Source organism: Anolis sagrei, chromosome 2 (assembly GCF_037176765.1).
Source record: "Anolis sagrei isolate rAnoSag1 chromosome 2, rAnoSag1.mat, whole genome shotgun sequence".
NCBI classification, from domain to species: domain Eukaryota; kingdom Metazoa; phylum Chordata; class Lepidosauria; order Squamata; family Dactyloidae; genus Anolis; species Anolis sagrei.
In genome coordinates this window covers 23,542,878-23,562,567 of record NC_090022.1, presented here as the reverse complement: position 1 = coordinate 23,562,567, position 19,690 = coordinate 23,542,878, and the positions used below count along the sequence as shown (strand labels likewise).

The window sequence follows — 19,690 nt, the reverse complement described above, 5'->3', positions numbered from 1 at the left end:
CTAGTCCTTGTACATAATATGACTATAATCTAAAGTGGACAAGATGTTAGTCCTACTTTGTTTTTCTGTAGGCCTTGGACCCCACTCAGTGCCTTCAATACATTGACCCCAGAAAACAACAATTCTTTGGAAAGACATTTAGAAGTAATATTCAATACAACAGAAACTATTCAAGTAAGGACTGGAAAATAGGACCAGAGCATACTGCATAAGGACTCTGAGCTAAAGGATTTGAAACATACTTCTAGAGCTCAAGCAGTGTGCCATTGAACAGGACTTATTGTAAACAGGTTATAAATCTACTGGAGTTGATCATGGAAACATGGCTATCCACTGAGTAAGATGGAAGAGGACTTCCTTTGTATTTTACTATCTCACTGTGAACTTTTTTCTTCCAGTGGCTGCAATGCTAGGTCTTGCCTCTTCCATATCATGCTCCTTCTTCATCCTGTTTTCACTGGCCTCCAATGCTGCCTCCAAAGATGATCCTGTAGTGCACACCAGCAGTGGCCCTGTCAAAGGCAAATCTCTCGCAGTTGGCTCTGGCTCTGTGCAAGCTTATCTTGGCATTCCCTATGCTGAGCCGCCCTTAGGGAAACTGCGATTCCAGAAGCCTCTTCCACATCAACCATGGAATCAAATCCTCAAGGCCACCAACTTTGGAAATGCCTGTCCTCAGTTACCTCTAACTCAAACCCCTGAGGCAAAATTGTGGAATCCTAATAGGCCGCTGTCAGAAGATTGTCTCTTTCTCAACATCTGGGTGCCCCGTCCGCAGCCCTCTGTACCTATTCCCATCCTTGTCTGGATACATGGAGGGGGCTTTGTTGCAGGTACAAGTTCCCTCGACTTGTACAATGGGGCATCTTTAGCTGTGACAGAGAATGTCATTGTGGCCTCCATGAATTACCGCATTGGGTCTTTGGGTTTCCTTTACTTGCCACCAGCCGTCCCAGGAAACATGGGTCTGTGGGATCAACACCTGGCCCTAACCTGGATCAAGGAGAATGCAGCTGCCTTTGGTGGAGATCCAAATCGGGTGACGATTTTTGGTCATAGTGCTGGAGCAACCTCTGTTGGCTTCCATCTGCTTTCACTCAAAAGTGAGCCTCTTTTTGCCCAAGCTGTGCTTCAGAGTGGAGAGGCCAATGCTATCTATGCCTGGGTACATCCTGAGAAGGCCAAGAATAAATCCCTTGAACTTAGTCAGCTGATGGGATGTGGAGAAGGCAATGAAAATGAAATTGTGAGTTGCCTTCAGAAAAAAGATGCAATGAATTTTCCTCAGCAAGAATCAGCTCTGTTTCAGAAAAATGGTTTTATTTTGGATCTCATCTTTGCACCAACAACAGATGGGGAATTTTTGACTGATAATCCTCAGAGACTTCTAGACTCTCAGCATGTGCAGATCAAACCAATTCTGACTGGTGTCACCTTAGATGAAGCGGCTTCTTTGGTGGCTTATATTTTTCCTGGAAACAATCACAGCATAATCACTCAGGAACAATTTCTAAAAACATTAAGAAATACAGTGCGGAACGCAACTGAAGAAGATATTCAAGCAGTGGCCCAGAAGTACAGTGAAGAATATCATGGCCCGGCAAAGTACCGTTCAGCCTTGGTTCAATCTTTGGGTGATTATTTCTTTGTATGTCCTGCAGCCGAATTTGCTGCCCAGATGAGAAAATGTGGGAGTCCTGTGTATGTTTACCTATTTACACATCACACCTCTGACACTGTCTGGCCTGAGTGGACACAGGCAACCCATGGAGCCGAACTCATTTATCTGTTTGGAAGCTTTGAGGCAGCTTTGGAGGCCAACAAAACACACACGGAAGCGGAGGCAGCACTTAGTCGCAGGGTGATGCGATATTGGGCAGAGTTTGCCAGAACTGGGTAAGATATTTTTCTTTTTCATTCCACTTGGCTTTATTTTTAAAAAAATCAGTTCAATCTGAGTAGTAGCAGAATGAAAATTATTTTTTTCTCTGGTATTATATTCTGCGTGACGTATCGTAAGAAACAGAACTTGATAACTTGTAATTGGAAAATTTATGAATTTTTAAGTTATAAGTTGAGCATCCCTTAATTGGAATTCTGAAATACTCCACTGGACAAAATTATCCACATTGGTGCCTGAGATAGCTATACATTGGTTCAGTGTACACGAATTAGGGTATTCCAAACTAATTTGTATTTACCGGAGGTGGCATTTGGATGCCTCTGGAAAAAAAAAAAAACAGGTCTCGTGTTTTTGGCCTGTCTGGATGGACAGAATCCAAAATATTACTGGTGCAAAATATTAGTCAGTAATATCTGGTAGATAGGAAAAACCAAGATGTTTGATTATGATGATGAGAGTAGAAATAGCATGTGTTTCCTGCAACAATCTGCAAAGAAGTCCTTTTTGCATGCAGACAAGAGGTCTGGTGTTGTTACCAGAGTATTTTTAGATCCAAATCAGAGATTATGCAAGTCTTAGGTAACTGGGTAGGTTTAGTTTGGAGAAAAATAAGCTTGGAGGGGCTGAGAGGGGTTGGACTAGGTGGGCCTTTTTGTGTCTTCCAACACTATGATACTGTAATCCAACTGATTAACTTCAATGACTGGAAGACTAGGCTAGTCCATCATTTGGGCATTGATCAAATCCTCTCTTGACTCATGTCCTGACTTGCATATTGAGCAAATAGGTTGCATTATATGCAAACGAGGCAACTAGATTTAAAGATTTAAGATATGGCAACCCTGAGAGCAGGAAAAACAATCCTGATTCCTCATAAAGGTGAAGAGAACAGTTAGGAGGGGAGAGGCTGAAAGGACATGGTGGTTGGGGTGGGAATGAAAAACTAGCCAGGAAAAGAAGTGTAGAAGACAAGAGGGTTGAAGAAAGGACACAGGTGGTGTGGGACAAAAGGCTTTCAAAAAGGTGAAGCTGGTACTGGCTGTGTGAAGCTTAGAGGAATAATAGTATTTGAATGGGAATAGGATGCTGGGTTTTCCCTCAGCTGCAGCTGGATACCTTCATTATATGTGGGTGGGCATATATGTTCCACAAATACAAATGGATGCTTAAATGCACAAACTAGGAGAGGTTGCAGCAGTTTGCCTTTGCCTTTGCCAGATATTGCCCACTGCGGAGATAATATAGCACAAATTCCTTTTGCATCTTGAACTTAATTTGCACCTCTTGAAATAAGCTGAGAAAAAAGGAAATAGTGAGAGTAGAAGAGGGAAACTTTTATAAAGTATCTGAAAAAGTGAAATGGCCGAAGTGTAATTGGGACAGTCCCTGTCAAATTATGGAAAATATAAAAAAGGACTTTCCTGGATCGTGCCAAAGCCTAGTCTTTTCTAGCACTCTTGTCACAGCAGGCAACCAGACTGCATTGGTTTTGAGAGGGGAAAAAGTAGCTTGATCCCTTTTTTCTGCACCCCGTAGAATTCTATTCATGTTCCTTGTTAAAAGAATCTCCAAACTTTGTACCATTTCTTCCAGAGTTTACATGCAACATTACAGCCTGCTGTTTATAAACATATTGTTTTCTCCTCAACAGGAATCCCACAGGATCAGAGAAGAAAGAAGTTGAGTGGCTGCCTTATAATGCTATACAGCAGAACTTCTTCCATCTTAACACTGAGCCAGCTCAGGTGATGCCGGTATCGCCTGCTCGACACTGTGGTGTTTTTAAAACACGTGCTACAAATCAAAGTGAGGCCAGCTCCATTATATGATGCATGTCTTTGTGGGTCATGATGCTGATGTTTCTAATAAGATTAATTGTGTTGAATTAGCTATCTTCATATTAGGCTCAGGTAGAGGCTACTTGTCCAATCGCACCTCCTCTTACAAAGCAACTCGGGCACTGCAGTCAGCGGAGGAAGCTCTGCCCTTGGTCCTACCCCCATCTTAAGTATGGCTGGTGGGAATGTGAGGGCCTTTTCCGTGGTCGCCCCCACTTCTGTAACTCCCACCATAAATAAATAAAGCTAGCACCCTTCCTCTTCAAAAAACAACTGAAGACTGACTTTTGTTCACAAGCATACGGAGAGGAGGAGGATTAGGCAAAGAGAGATCACTACCAGTCCTCTGTGGGAGAACTATTATTGTATCCGGGCTCTGCTAATCCAAGTTGGCCCAGTTACTATCACTGGCCACACAACTTAAACTCTACTTGGCTTTTGTAAATCAATATAGATGTTTTATGCTCAGATTTTATGTCATTATATAATTTTGTTTGATTACATTTGGTTTAATTTATTGATGTTAGGTTCTAATGTTGTTTTCATATGTGGGGATTTTCTGTGATTATTATGTTGCTACTTGTTTGTTCTATGGAGGCATTGAATATTTGCCTTTATATGTTGGAATGGTGTTTGCTGCAATCAAGATGGAGTTAGGAGTGGCCAAAATCTTTTTTCAAAAATAAAATAAATATTTTTGATTGATTGAAGACCCATTCAGTATAAGCATCACTTATTTATTTATTTATTTATTTATTTCAATTAATTTCTATCCCGCCTTTCTCAACCAAAGGGACTCAAGGCGGCTTACAATTCTGGCAAAAATTCAATGGCAGTAAAAACCAGTACTAACAATAAAAATTAAATAGTTAAAAACAATTAATATTAAGCAATAAAACATACATCAGTATATAAAATTTAAAAAGCATATAAAGTGCATAGTTCCATTCATCCATAACTCTGCTCATAATCCTTAATCCAGAATGTGCCGAAACCATAGTAACTTATTCTTTGAATGCTTGTGCGCAGAGCCAAGTTGTTGCATCCCAGTTCAAGAAACGAGACCATAAGATTAAATCCACCACACTGGACTGTAGGAAAAGCAATCCTTGTTTATTGATGAAAAATTGGTTACAAAAGAAAGGTAAATGCAAAGTCAAAAAGCCACAGAAAAACACAGCAGTCAGTAAAATCTCTGAACTTCAGCAAAATTTCAAAAGCCACAATACAAGAACCAGGAACCTGTTAGCCTTTTACTAACCATGAACTTGATAACTAAGCCTCTGGGATTACCGGCCATGAAACACGGGAATTCTGCCAAGGCACAGCCACAGTCCCAAACGTTGCTTGATCTAAAGAGGTACCCAGCAGGAGGCCTCTTAAACCAAAGAAGCTATTCTTTGAAACGCCCCTTGACTTTGAAGCCTGGGCCTGTCTCTCCTGTAAACGAAGTGACCTTTGTAGAAACTGGGAAACATTTCTGTCTCTAACTATCTGTTCTCTTCAGTCCTCATTAAAAACCCCAGGTGGAGAGATATCATGGCTAGTGATATCACGGCTAACTTCCAAAACATTTTCCTCCAGCTGTTGAGTTTCATTTTCATCCCCGCTGACCTCTGCATCAACAACAGATTCCACACTGTCAGGGTCAGGGAGAGCTTGCTCAGTTGGAAAAACTATCAGAGAATCCGGTTCACACAGATCAGGATCAGGTTGAACCCCAACACAAGTCTTCAGCTTTTTCCTAAAATCCAGAAGGGAGTTCCACAGCCAAGGGGCCACCACAGAGAAGGCCCTGTCTCTCGTCTGCACCAGTCGGGCTTGCGAAGAAGGTGGGACCAAGAGCAGGGCCACCCCAGAAGATCTTAACGTTCTAATAGATTAATAAGAGGAGATGCATTTGGACAATTTGATTTTGTTTTTACATATTTCCCCTTTGCCCAATTATTAGTAGTATGTGTTTTCAAAGAGAAGTATTTGATTTGGTTAATTTGCAGATTTCACTGTTCTCAGAGCAAATATTAATAAATTTAAAGGAATGAAATGATACCCATTTTCTCATGTCTCTACAGACTGAAGTTACAATCAAGAAGCAACTGAAAGTAATTGGAAGAATGAACCTGTATAGAGATTATACTTTGTTTGGAAAACTCACGATCTTCAATATAGAAAAAGACTGTGTATTAAATAATCCGAAGGAGAACAATCGATGCTTATTTACTTTGTATTGTCGAAGGCTTTCATGGCTGGAATCACTAGGTTCTTGTGGGTTTTCTCGGGCTATAGGGCCATGTTCTAGAGGCATTTCTCCTGACGTTTCGCCTGCATCTATGGCAAGCATCCTCAGAGGTAGTGAGGATGCTTGCCTCTGAGGATGCTTGCCATAGATGCAGGCAAAACGTCAGGAGAAGTGCCTCTAGAACATGGCCCTATAGCCCGAGAAAACCCACAAGAACCTACTTATTTACTTTGTTGGTGTTATAAAAATTGAAGTGGTACAGATACTCATGTTTGGTTGTACTGTCTTCTGGCAAAACAATGTTAGATTATGACTGTAACTAACTACTATCAAGACAATTACAGGCCTGGATTTTACAGCTGAATCTTTTCATTATATAGTTTAGCAACATCTCAAATCAGAAACCAATAATTTACAAAACAATTGCATCATGCTTGTGTGGTATTGGCTGAAACACTGAGATCAATATGAAATCTTAGAGTGGTTAGGGTAACAATTCAGTGGAAGAAATATGTTGTTGTTGTTGTGACTTATGGTGACCCTAAGATGACCCTATTATGTTATTTTACAGGGCTGAGTTTGTGTAACTTGTCCTGGTCACCCATTAAGTTTCCATTGCTGAGCTGGGAATTGCATCCTAGTCTCCACTCTCATGGTTCAATACACAAATTACTATACCATGTTGGCTAATGCATTAAATTCCAGAAATAACTGAAAAATTTGAATCACCTTTTGGAAGAATCTTCTCTTTAATTACAGGAATGTGCAGAGACTCTAATATCAATTAAAAATGATTTGATCTTTATTAGATGGATGATAGACTGTGCTCATACATTTTTCTGTGTAATGGTATTAGGTATGTTTTTCTTTTTGTTTAGTTGTTTCAACACTTTGAATCTTAATAAAAGCATTTAAAAAGTTGTACACTTGCAAATGTTTTCAGCTTTCTTTGATGTAAGTTATGATATTTGACAAGCTGGAATGTGTCCAGAGGATAGTGACTAAAATGATCAAAGGTTTGGAGAACAAGCCCTATGAGGAGCAGCTTTTTTTTTAAAAAAATTGTTTTTATTACACATATACACACACAGAGAGAAACATACATCTTCAAAATTCAGCAGTCAAAATACAGGTATTTTCCCCCAATCCCACCACCACCACATCCCCATCCCCCCCCCATCCTAGTAGAAACTGAGAACATGTTGGCAAAGCCATTGTTTCTATCACACTGCCCTGTTAACAGTGCTCTCAAAATATAGATAGGATTGTACATCACCCTGTAGATAACTTCTCAGAATCATTGCTTTGCCCTTTGTTGGTAAAGCAAAATGTTACCAAAAGAACTATGGAATTTTATTATTGTGAGTGTCCATATTTCATGTTCACATTATTGTATCACTTCACAATTGCTCAATAACATCGTTCTGGGTGGCTATGAACACATACATTTTTCAGCACATCCTGTTGTAATATATTGGATGATAATACGGATATTGCAACTACCAGTTTTACAAAAAATTAGTTTATGATGCCAGGAGGTGGTGTTGTAAGTGCCACACAACAAGGGGTTCCTATAGGTGAAAATATACAGTTCACAACATCACAATGAAAGTTAAATGTGCCCCTTCAATGGGTAATCCAAATAAACATAAAGAGAGATAAAGCGGGGTATAAATAAACATAACAACAACAACAACAACAACAACATGGTCCCCATGTAAGCTGCCCCGAGTCCCATTGGGGAGATGGTGGTGGGATATAAGAATAAAATTATTATCATTATTAATAACAACAACAGGGAAGTGAACCATAGAAATGTGATGTTGATGACATGCCTACAACTCATGTGAATTCTCCCAATCTTGTTGCTGCAATGCTAATGACGTATCACACCATTATCAAGACTGCAAGAAAGTGCTTTCAGGAAGCTAGTCATAGGTTTCCCAATATTATAAAAGGTATGGCCAAAGAATAAGGGGAAAACTGGAATGCCCCTGCTTTGAAAAAATGTCATATGATAAGTAACATTTACACTCATTAACATGCCACGAACATGTGTGCCAACCCTCATGTGATGATTACCTTAGTTTGTGTTCCTTCTCTTTCAAGACCTTCTATTTCCCACTTTCCCAGGAATCTCTTGGCAAAATAGGGAAATTGTCCTGTAATAAGGATTAGAATCCAAGAGTTGGAAGAGATCACAAGGGCCATCAAGTCTAATCCCCTGAGAAAATGTACAATCAGCACTCCATCCAGCCTCTGCTTCAAAACCTTCAGAGAAGGAGACTCTGCCACCCTCCCAGGTAGCTAACAGCACCAACTGTCAGGAGGTTCTTCCTATTGTTTAGATCAGTGGTTCCCAACCTTTTTTTTTGACCAAGGATCACTTGACCAGAGATCACTTGACCAGGGATTACAATCAAAAGGGTAACAATCAGTTTTTGGTCAACTTTAGATTCGGTTTGGTTATTTGAGGTGCAGATTTAGAAAACTGCATTGGTTACACCACATCTGCTCTAGTTTCTGATATAGAACATATCCCATCCAGTACTCGCCATCTGCTCACCCACAGAAAACCACATTAAAAATCTAGAGCTGATGTGGTAGTAGTTAATCTTTCATAGGTAGTCAGCCCCTCCCAACATCCCCGTTGCCTCAGCACTATAAGAGGGTTTCGCGAGACCAGTCACTCTCGTTGCTGCATAGTTTCAAGGCAACGGTATAGTAATGGTGAGGCTGCGGATCATATTTTCATTCTTGTGGACCTCTGGTGGTCTACAGATCACAGGTTGGGAACCACTGGTTTAGATGGAATATCTTTTCCTGTTATTTCAATCCATTGCTGAGTTTTTATTCTCTAGACAGCAGAATACATGCTTACCCCTGCCTCAATATCACATCCTTTCAGATATTTAGAAGATGGTCATGATGTCTCCTCTCACCCTTCTTTTCTCCAAGCTAAACATACGCATCAGCCATTTTTCACAGGACTTGGCTTCCAAACTTTTGATCATTTTAGTTGTCCTTCCTTGGATTTGGTTCAGCTACACAACAGACTTTTTGAATTGTGATGCCCAGAACTGGACAAAGATTTCAGGTGACATCTGACCAAAATAGAATAGCTTCTTTTCCCACAGTAACATTTCATTACTTCTGACCAAAATAGAATAGCTTCTTTTCCCACAGTAACATTTCATTACTTCTGAAATTGCTGGAATTACAAAAACTTCCACAGAACATTTAGAAACAGTTAAGGCAACCAGAGGAAAAGGTCAGGAATTGTTATGAAGAACATGCATACACAACAAATAATGACTTCCTCACATTGCAGCAGGCATGGGCAAACTTTGCCCCTCCAGGTGTTTTGGACTTCAACTCCCACAATTCCTAACAGCCTATTGGCTGTTAGGAATTGTGGGAGTTGAATTCCAAAACATCTGGAGGGGCAAAGTTTGCCCACGTCTGCACTAGAGCATCAATCTACTTTAGGGCCAGTTGCTACCTCCTGCATAATTCTGGGGTTTGTAGTTTAGGGAAGGACCTTTAAACTGCTCAGCCAGAGAAGTCCCGTGCCTAACACTCTGCAATAATACATTTATGGAAAACTCCATAGTGAGGAACAATTCCCATTTGGAAGAGCACTAATCTCATTTTGCCCCCTATGTCGTATTTGACCTCCCTCCCACTGCCTGTCTCTGCTGTCGCTTACTTCTTTCTTCCCTTCCATGCTTCCCTTCAATTTCCCCATAGAATAGTCCCAATGTAACTTTTTGGATTTCTTCTTCCTCCACTCATCCCCAACAAGTACAACCAGGTTAGCAAGTTTTTCCTAAAAGGCAGCTACTAATCACCCTCCCCTCCTTCCCCAGTCTTTCCAGTAAGAGACAACAGTTCATTCTGGTCTTGACTGGACTGAGAGTCAGGGAGCTGAGAAAAAGTCTGAGTGCAAGTAAAGTTGAAGAGGAAATAGAAGAGGCCGCGATAGCAGCTGATCAGAGTAAAACAAAGAAAAGGTGAGTGATAAATGCTATCAATAATAGGGAAAGGTATGGGGTGAGAGAAATCTGTACTAGGAGAATGCTGCTTTGTCTATAAAAACAGCAACATTCCTATGAGGGTAATTTATTTACTTATTTATTTATTTAAAAGTTTTGTATACCGGCCTTCTCACCTCTCTTGAGGAACTCAGACCGGTTTCCAACCATAATATTACATACGATCAATAAAACATCATAATACATATTACAGTAAACGTTTGAGAGCAAGTAAAGCTGAAGAGGAAATAGAAGAGGCTCCTGGTCAGTCGCAAGGCCAAACAGGGTATAGGGTGGCAACCTGTGCTGGACGGGGTCACACTCCCCTTGAAGGCACAGGTTCACAGCTTGGGAGTTCTCCTGGATTCATCACTAAGTCTGGAATCCCAGGTTGCAGCGGTGGCCAGGGGAGCGTTCGCACAATTAAAACTTGTGCGCCAGCTGCGCCCATACCTTGGGAAGTCAGACTTGGTCACAGTGGTCCACACTCTTGTTACATCTAGAATAGACTACTGCAATGCACTCTATGTGGGGTTGCCTTTGAAGACTGCTCGGAAGCTTCAAATAGTCCAACGAGAGGCAGCCAGGTTAATAACTGGGGCGGCATACAGGGATCATACAACTCCCATGTTACGCCAGCTCCACTGGCTGCCAGTTTGCTACCGGGCACAATTCAAAGTGCTGGCTTTGGCCTATAAAGCCCTAAACGGCCCCAGCCCAAATTACCTGTCCAAACGCATCTCCCTCTATGTACCATCGCGGAGATTAAGATCCTCTGGGGAGGCCCTGCTTTCTGTCCCGCCATTGTCACAGGCGCAATTGATGGGGACGAGAAACAGGGCCTTCTCGGTGATTGCTCCCCGGCTATGGAACTCCCTTGCTGGTGAGATCAGGTCGGCCCCTTCCCTCCTGTCCTTTAGAAGGATGGTAAAAACTTGGCTGTGGGACCAAGCTTTTGGGACAGGGCAATAAAGCGACAATGGGAAAGATGACAGGGCCAATTGGATTTGATTCAGATGGCTAGGATGGTTTTAAATTGTGTTATTTTAAATGGTGTATTTTAATATTTAATACAAAGCACTTTGTTTTATATTATATTGTATGTGTATTTGTATGAGTGTATCAGCACCAATATTTTATATTGCATACCTTTGGCAGTGTTTATTGTAAAAATGATATCAATATACTGGAGTTGACAATCTGAACATGGCTACCCACTGAGTGAGAATGGAAGAGGGCTTCCTTTGTATTTCTTGTTATTTCACTTAGATCTTTCTTCTTCTAGTTGCTACAATGCTTGGTCTTGCCTCTTCCATATCATGCTCCCTCTTCATCCTGTTTTCACTGGCCTCCAATGCTGCCTCCAAAGATGACCTTGTGGTGGACACCAGCAGTGGTCCGATCAAGGGCAGAAGTCTTACCGTTGGCTCTGGCACTGTGAGAGCTTATCTTGGCATCCCCTATGCAAAGCCTCCCTTGGGGAAACTGCGATTCCAGAAACCTCTTCCACATCAACCATGGAGGCAAATCTTCAAGGCCACCAACTTTGGAAATGCATGTTCTCAGTCTGTTTTATCTCATGCATTTGAGGCAAAATTGTGGAATCCCAATAGGCCCCTTTCAGAAGATTGTCTCTTTCTCAACATCTGGGTGCCCCGAACGCAGCCCTCTGTAACTATTCCCATCCTTGTCTGGATACATGGAGGGGGCTTTGTTGCAGGTACAAGTTCCTTGGACTTGTACAATGGAGCTTCTTTAGCTGTGACTGAGAATGTCATTGTGGCCTCCATGAATTACCGCATTGGGTCTTTGGGTTTCTTTTCCTTGCCACCAGCCATCCCAGGAAACATGGGTCTGTGGGATCAACACTTGGCCCTGACCTGGATCAAGGAAAATGCAGCTGCCTTTGGTGGAGATCCAAATCGGGTGACAATTTTTGGTCATAGTGCTGGAGGAGTCTCTGTTGGCTTCCATCTCCTTTCACCCAAAAGTGAGCCCCTTTTTGCCAAAGCTGTGCTTCAGAGTGGAGTTCCTTTTTCTTGGTTGAGTCCTGAGAATGCCAAGAATAAATCCCTTGAACTTAGTCAGCTGATGGGATGTGGAAAAGGCAATGAAAATGAAATTGTGAGCTGTCTTCGGGACAAAAATGCAATGGAATTTCCTCAGCACGAAACAGCTCTGTTTCTGAAAAACAAGTTTATTCTGGATCCTGTCTTTGCACCGACAGTAGATGGGGAATTTTTGACTGATGATCCTCAGAGTCTTTTGAATTCTCAGCATGTGCAGATCAAACCAGTTCTTACTGGTGTCACCTCAGATGAAGCAGCTTCCTTGGTCGATTTTCTTTCTCTTTTAAGCAATCACAGCAAAATCACTCAGGAACAATTTATGAAAGTATTAAGAATTATAGTGCAAAATGCAACTGAAGAAGATATTCAAGCAGTGGCCCAGAAGTACAGTGAGGAGAGTCATGGCCCAGCAAAGTACCGTTCAGCCTTGGTTCAATTTTTGAGTGATTATTTCTTTGTATGTCCTGCAGCCAAATTTGCTGCCCAGATGAGAAAAACTGGGAGTCATGTGTATGTTTACATTTTTACACATCATACCCCTGGCACTGTCTGGCCTGAGTGGGCCGGGGCGCCTCATGGAGCTGAACTCATTTATCTGTTTGGAAGCTTTAAGGCAGCATTGGATGCTAACAAAACACACACAGAAACAGAGGCAGTGCTCAGCCGTAGGATAATGCGATACTGGGCAGAGTTTGCCAGAACTGGGTAAGGCATTTTTTCCTCACTCTCCTTTGTCTTTTTCCAGAAACTTGATCAATTCTATTCTACTCGGTGGCTGACCCTCGATTCTGGAACTCCCTCCTTCCCAGGGAAGCCAGTAGTATAGGAAGTAGGAATGAATTTTGTCACATTATTTATATATTTGCAAATACAGGTATTCCAAAATCTGAAAAGAATGTAATCAAAGACTTCTTGGGATAGTCAATCCAAATGAGGGATACTCTTGTTTGTATTTAATTTAATGGCTTTGCTCTCCCACCAGTGAAATCACGAGACAACACAACATTGTGGGTTAACTATGGGCAACGTTTATTATGTTACCAATCGATCTCTGTGTGATCTTCCAGTTAATTTGAGGGCATGAACATAAACACGAACTTGTACATGAACTTGAATGAGAACTTACACTTCAATTTGTTGTGTAATAGAACGAGGCATTGGCCATCATAGACCAACTCCTCCTCAAACAATGGCCAAAACACCATGGTCCCAGTATGCAACCCACCCAAACATTGCATTAGGTAAACTGGTGGAGAATTGAGCCACTGTCCCCTATTTCCTGTGGTGCACACCAATGTGTATCTATTCCTATTTCGCATAGTGAAGCCTATTTAGAACCTACTCACCCAATTTGCCATGTATCACTGTAAGGGAGCAAAGTGCTTTCCCAGGATCCTTCCACACAGCCTTAAATCCCTGAGTATCAAGGCAGAAAATCCCACAATATCTGATTTGAATTGGGTTATTTGAGTCCACACTCTGATAATGTGGGATTTTCTGCCTTGATATTCTGAGATATAGGACTGTGTGGAAGGGGCCCACCCTCATGTTGAGGGTGGGAAAGGAATTATGTGGATTCCATCTGTTGTAGGCTATCATCTAAATTTAATTGTGGGAATGAAAACTATGCAATTCACTAGATTATATTGAAATTCAATTCCCATTCCCATTCCTCACTATTGGTTTGAATTGCTCGGAAGTGGAGACCAAGAACATCTGAAGGGCTCTTCAGTAGTTTACATTATATTACAAGATTTTGGCTCGGGAAAGTCATGGATAGAATAAATTTGGGCAGCGAGAGCATTCATCTTTTGTTAACTGTTGTGCAAAGGGAAGCAGAAAACAATGTTATACTTTGTGTATTTTGATCAGATCAGAACCAAGTAAAGTAGATTACAAGCAGTTCTCGGGTTGAAATCTCATTGACTCCTGGATTCTTAGACATAATCTAAAATACTGATTATTTAAAACACCAATCAGTAATACCTGATGCATAGTTTTTGAACTTTCGTATGCCACTTTGAATCCCACCCATGGGAAAAAGTGGGATAGAAATGAATAAATAACAATAATGGAGCATAATACTCCTGACCTCATAATAATGTTAAAAAACAAAGTATGGATCATTGATGTCGCAATACCAGGTGACAGCAGGACTGAGACAAACAACTGGAAAAGCTGACATGATATGAGGATTTAAAGATGGAACTGCAAAGACTCTGGCACAAGCCAGTCAAGGTGGTCCCAGTGGTGGTTGGCACACTGGGTGCAGTGCCTAAGGACCTTGGCCTGCACTTAAACACAATCGGCGCTGACAAAATTACCATCTGCCAGCTGCAGAAGGCCACCTTACTGGGATCTGCACGCATTACTCGCTGATACATCACACAGTCCTAGACACTTGGGAAGTGTCCGACATGTGATCCAGCTCAACAGCCAGCAGAGTGTCTGCTGTGGACTCATCTTGTTGTGTTTCAAATAACAACAACAACAACAACAACAAAAACAAAAACAACAAAAACAACAAAAACAGTAAAAACCAAGATGATCGATGACAATATTTAGAATAATAATAGTGGGTAATTGCTTCATGCAGGAATCTGCAAAGAAGTCCTTTTCATATCCAGACAAAGGCTAATGTTGTTATCAGAGCATTTCTAGATCCAGATCAGCATATCATCACATGAAATGCTTATGCTGTGGTTCCCAACCTTTTTTTGACCAGGGGCCACTTTGACCAGGAACCATTCTCCAACATTAGTACCAAAAGGTACTATGAATCAGTTTTCGGTCAACTTTAGATTCGATTTGGTTATTTGGGGTGCTGATTCAGAAAATTGCACTGAAGAGACCACATCAGCTCTAGTTTCTGATACAGAACATATGCCATCCAGTAGTTGCCATCTGGTCATCCACAGAAAGCCATATTTAATAATCTAGAGCTGTGGACCTTATTTTATGTCTTGTGGCCCACTATTGTGCTTAGGGAACTGTGCAGGTTTAGCTTGGAGAAAAGATGTCTCAGAGAGGACATGATATCCATCTTTAAATATTTAAAAGGATGTCACATTGAGGAGAGGAAAAATTTGAATTGGACACTGAACAGTGGATTCAAATTGCAGGAAAAGAGGTTCCACCTTAATCTTAGGAAGAACGACCTGATGGTAAGACCTGTTGGACAGTGGAATATGCTTCCTGGGAGTGTGGTGAAATCTTCTTAAGCAGAGGGTGGATGGCCATCTGTCAGGATTGGTCTGATTTTGTGTCGCTGTGTGACAGATGGGAATTGGATTGGGTAACCCTTCTGGTCTCTTCCATCACTCTGACTCAACTAATTCACTTTTGTGAATATAAGACTGACCTAACAACTGTTGTTGCATTGTTCAGATCTTCTTGTGACTCATGTTCTGACGTGCAATTAAGAAAATAGGTTGCATTATATGCAAATGAGTTGACTTGATTTGAAAACATAAGATATGGCAACCTGGAGAGCAGGAAAATTACTCCTGGTTTCTGATAAAGGTGAAAAGAACGGTTAGACTAGAAGAGGTTGAAAGGGCTTCGTGGTTGGGATGGGAATGAAAGTCTTGCCAGGAAAAAAAAAGAGTGAAACCTAAGAGGGTCAAAGAAAGGACACAGATAGTGTGGGAATAAAGATTTTCTAAAAGGTGCAGCTGGTACTGGATGAAGGAAGTTTGGAGTGGGAATAATGATAGGATGGGAGTAGGATGGTGGGTTTCAACTCAGCTGCATATGTTTCACATATGCAAACCAGGACATGTGTGGTCAAACAATATCAGAATGTGGTCAAGGTGTCAACAGACAAACTAGGAGAGCTTACCAAGCTTACCAGGAAAAGCAGGATATTGCCTCTTTTGGAGGTAATTTAGCACTAACTATTCAGATTTAATTCAATTTGAAATGATTGAAGTAGACTGAAAACAAGTGGAGATAGATAGGAGGAAGAGAGAGAAACTGGGACTTTTAAAAAGCATCGAAAAAGTGAGATGACTGAAGAATAATCAAGACGGTCTTTATGAAAATGGGACGGCTGTAGGGTATGTCATTAGTGAGAATATAAAAAAGAGTCTGCTGGATCATGCCAAAGGCCAATCTTTTCTTGTACTCTGTTGCCACAGCGGACAACCATCTAGAGGAAGAAAAAACTTAGCTTGATTTGTTTTTGCATCTGAAGAATTTTATTCATTTCAGTTGTGCACTCCCTGTTGTTACTTGTTCAAACCCCCCAAAACATCCAAACTTTGAAATCTCTTCCAGAGTTTACGTGCCACACTACAGCCTGCTGGTGATAAATGTATTATTATTTCCCCCATAGCAAACCCACAGGATCAGTCAAGAAAAAAGTGGAGTGGCCACTTTATAATCCTACAGTGCAGAACTTCTTCAATCTTAGCACTCAGCCAGCACCGTTTATGCCGGTATCACCTACTCGACACTGCAATCTTTTTAGAACACATACTGCAAATCCAAGTGAGTACAGTTTTTCGCCTTATATTGCATACCTCTGTGGGCCATGCCATTGCTGTTTCTAATAAGTTGTTTGCATTGGATTAGCTATCTTTTTAATCTAATTGTCATATGTGATGGTCTGTCTCATGTTCATGAATAGGAGAGGGGATTCCTGAATTGTATCAACTGTCACCATTATGCCACTGATTTGAGATGAATCTACATTGTAGAAAGAATGGAGTTTGACACCACTTTAACTTCCAGATGAAATGGATTAATCTAGATCCCTTTCAATCTGGTTTCAGGCCGGGCTATGAAACAGAGACAGCTTTGGTCACCTTGGTTTATAACCTACACAGAGAGCTAGACAGGGGTGGGATGTGTCTTTGTGGTTTTCCTGGCTCTCTCTGCAGCCTTCTCTACCATTGGTCATGGTATCCTTCTGTGTCATCTCACTCGGATGGAACTGGAAGGCACTGTCTTGCTGGAGGGCCATACCCAGAAAGTGGTGCTGGGGGGGGGGGGGAGGGGTGGGTTCCTGTTCAAACCCCCAGCCATTGTCCTGTGGAGTCAATTTTCTCCCACAAGCTGTTTAACATAGACATGAAACTGCTGGGAAAGTTCATCAGGAGTTTTGGAGTTCGGTGCCACCTATATGCAGATGACACCCAACTCTCTTACTCCTTTCCACCTAATGCCTGTCATCAGTAATGGACTGGATGAGGGCAAACGAATTGAAACTTAATCCAGACAAGACAGAGGTGTTCCTTATCAATCGGAAGGCAGATCTGGGAATACGGATCCAGCCTGTGCTGGATGGGATCACACTCCTCCTGAAGACACAGGTCTGCAGTTTTGGGGTCCTCCTGGACTCAGCACTGAACTGGAGGGCCAGGTATCTGCAGTGGCCAGGAGGGCCTTCGCACAATTAAAACTTGAGTGCCATCTGTATCCATTCTTTGAGAGCCCAGATTTGGCCACTGTGGTATGTGCCTTAGTTATATTCCATCTGGATTACTGTAACACGCTCTACGTGGGGCTGTCTCTGAAGAGTGCTTGGAAACTTCAGGTGGTCCAAAGAGCTGCAGGCAGGTTAGTCACTGGGACTGGCTGCAGGGAGCGGACAACCCCCTTGTTTCAGCAGCTCCACTGGCTGCCAGTCTATTTCCGGGCACAATTCAAAGTGCTGGTTATGACCTTTAACACCTTAGACGTTTCAGGTCCAATCTTTTCTTGTATTTGGCTGACCACATCCCCTTGTACAAACCTGCCCAGGTCCTGAGATCCCCTTCAGGAGAGGACCTTCTCTCGGTCCCACCTTCCTCTCAAGCTTGGTTTGTGGGAACGAGAGCGCGGGCCTTCCTTCTTGGTGGTTGCCCCTTGACCCTCGAATTCGCTTCTTCCCAGGGAAGCCAGAATGGCCCTCTCCCTGTTGCCCTTCTGGTGGCAGGCTAAAACATTTTTGTTCAGGCAGGCTTTTAAAGAAGGTTTTAAAGATCAGTTAAGAGGGTGCTGTCGTTTTTTAGTTTTGAATACGTTTTCATGGATTTTAACTGATTTTTTAAAAACACCAATGATATTTAATTCTGTTTTAATGTTTGTGTATTTGTAAATTTTAAATTTTATTGAAATGTATTTAATGTAAGCTGCTTTGAGTCTCCTTGTGGAGAGAAAAAAGTGGGATAAAAATAAACATAATAATAATAATAATAATAAAAACCAGTAGTTAATAGAAACTAATAGGCTTGTTTATAGGCTTGTAAAAGGCTGTGAGCTGTGAATCCCTCTAGGTTACTCAGGCAATTACAGTATAAGCAGTCCATCCAGCTCGCAATGCTCTTTGTAGGTTCTGCTCCCATGTTAACCTCTCTTGCCTGTAAGAAGGATACAATGTATTGTCTACATATAGGAATAGCCAATTGAATATCATGGCTTAGCTCTTGGAATTTCAGCACAATTTTTTGTTTTTCCTTAGATAACCTAGAAAGTAATATAAGAATAATAACTTTATTCTTATATCCCGCCACCATCTCCCCAAAGGGACTTGGGGCAGCTTACACAAAGTGCCTAAAACAAGACATAACATAAAACACAATATAGAATACAATTGAATAAAACATATAAACATGTAACAACAAGATAAAACTCAGAATAAAATAGTGTACATCTGTCAGTGGCAATAGCTAATGTAAACATAGCCAGGCTATAAACAATAGGGCCAGGGAATGGGAAAAGTACAGAGCTGTAACCATGGGATTAGTGCATGGGATAAAGTACAAGGCTGCATAACAAATTTATACAAACTACACCAACGATTTGAGCTAAGTCCCTCTTCCCTGCGGAGGAATTATATATCTGCAATGTGTATATCATTGGTACTGAAGGAAGGTGATACCAAAACAATCCCAACATGCTTGGCAAGATGGGAGTCTTCCTACAATTCTTTGGGGACATATTGTTTAGAGATACACTTATTTTCCTCTTTGATTGATTGTCTTCTTAGTTAGTTAACCATACTTGAAGAAGTTCTCATTATTCTCCATTGCTTCCCCCCCCCCCTTTCTTTTGCAGAGAAATCAAATGAAGATTGAGACTGGGTAATAGCCCTCCCCATTGGGAACTCAAATTCTCCAGGAACAGCCAGGAACAGTCTCCTGTCTCCTCCCTGCTAAGATGAGTCAGTTTTGGCCATGGAAATAAGAGAATGAGCAAATGCAGAAAGTGTCCCCTAATTAAAAGAACAAAGGACACCAAGAAAGTTTAAGATGTTAATGATATGCATGACGTAATCTCACCTTTTGCACTTTTGACCAATTATGCTACAAATTAACTGAGAAATGTTTCAAAGGGCATATTTGCATTATTTTACCTATAAAGGTAACTGTAGCTGCATCATTGATTGTTCCAGCTTGCTTGGCACTCACGAGGCCCTATGTCCATTTCCCTCCTTTTTTTCTTTGCTTGTTACTTCTCCAAATAAATCATTTCTCTTGAGACCAAGAAATGCCTGACTGTTGCCTGTTTGGGTTTAAAAGCTACATCTTTAAGAGGTTGGGGTGACAGAATGATGATAGGAGTGACCAGTCCTCACTAGCAGAGACTGTTGTGAAAAGACATCAGGAACACCGGAGCCCCCG

At 41.4% G+C, this 19,690-nt stretch overlaps 1 protein-coding gene and 1 pseudogene across 1 annotated transcript; both read left to right on the top strand.

Moving 5' to 3' along the window:
• Nucleotides 1–327: 327 nt before the first annotated feature.
• LOC132765136 (cholinesterase-like) lies at nucleotides 328–6,020 on the top strand (annotated as a pseudogene).
• A 3,891-nt stretch (nucleotides 6,021–9,911) lies between these two features.
• On the top strand, nucleotides 9,912–19,572 carry LOC132766730 (cholinesterase-like). The gene is made up of 4 exons (XM_060761040.2): nucleotides 9,912–9,993; nucleotides 11,300–12,788; nucleotides 16,420–16,574; nucleotides 19,125–19,572. Exons 2-4 carry the CDS (start codon nucleotides 11,308–11,310, stop codon nucleotides 19,142–19,144), a joined length of 1,656 nt encoding a protein of 551 aa, XP_060617023.2. The 5' UTR covers nucleotides 9,912–9,993; nucleotides 11,300–11,307; the 3' UTR covers nucleotides 19,145–19,572.
• Nucleotides 19,573–19,690: the final 118 nt, after the last annotated feature.

Coding starts and splice junctions, on each gene's coding strand:
- LOC132766730 (XM_060761040.2), top strand. CDS start 11,308: ATGCTTGGTCTTGCCTCTTCCATATCATGCTCCCTCTTCATCCTGTTT. Junction 12,789..16,419: donor GCAGAGTTTGCCAGAACTGG/GTAAGGCATTTT, acceptor TTTCCCCCATAG/CAAACCCACAGGATCAGTCA. Junction 16,575..19,124: donor AACACATACTGCAAATCCAA/GTGAGTACAGTT, acceptor TTTCTTTTGCAG/AGAAATCAAATGAAGATTGA.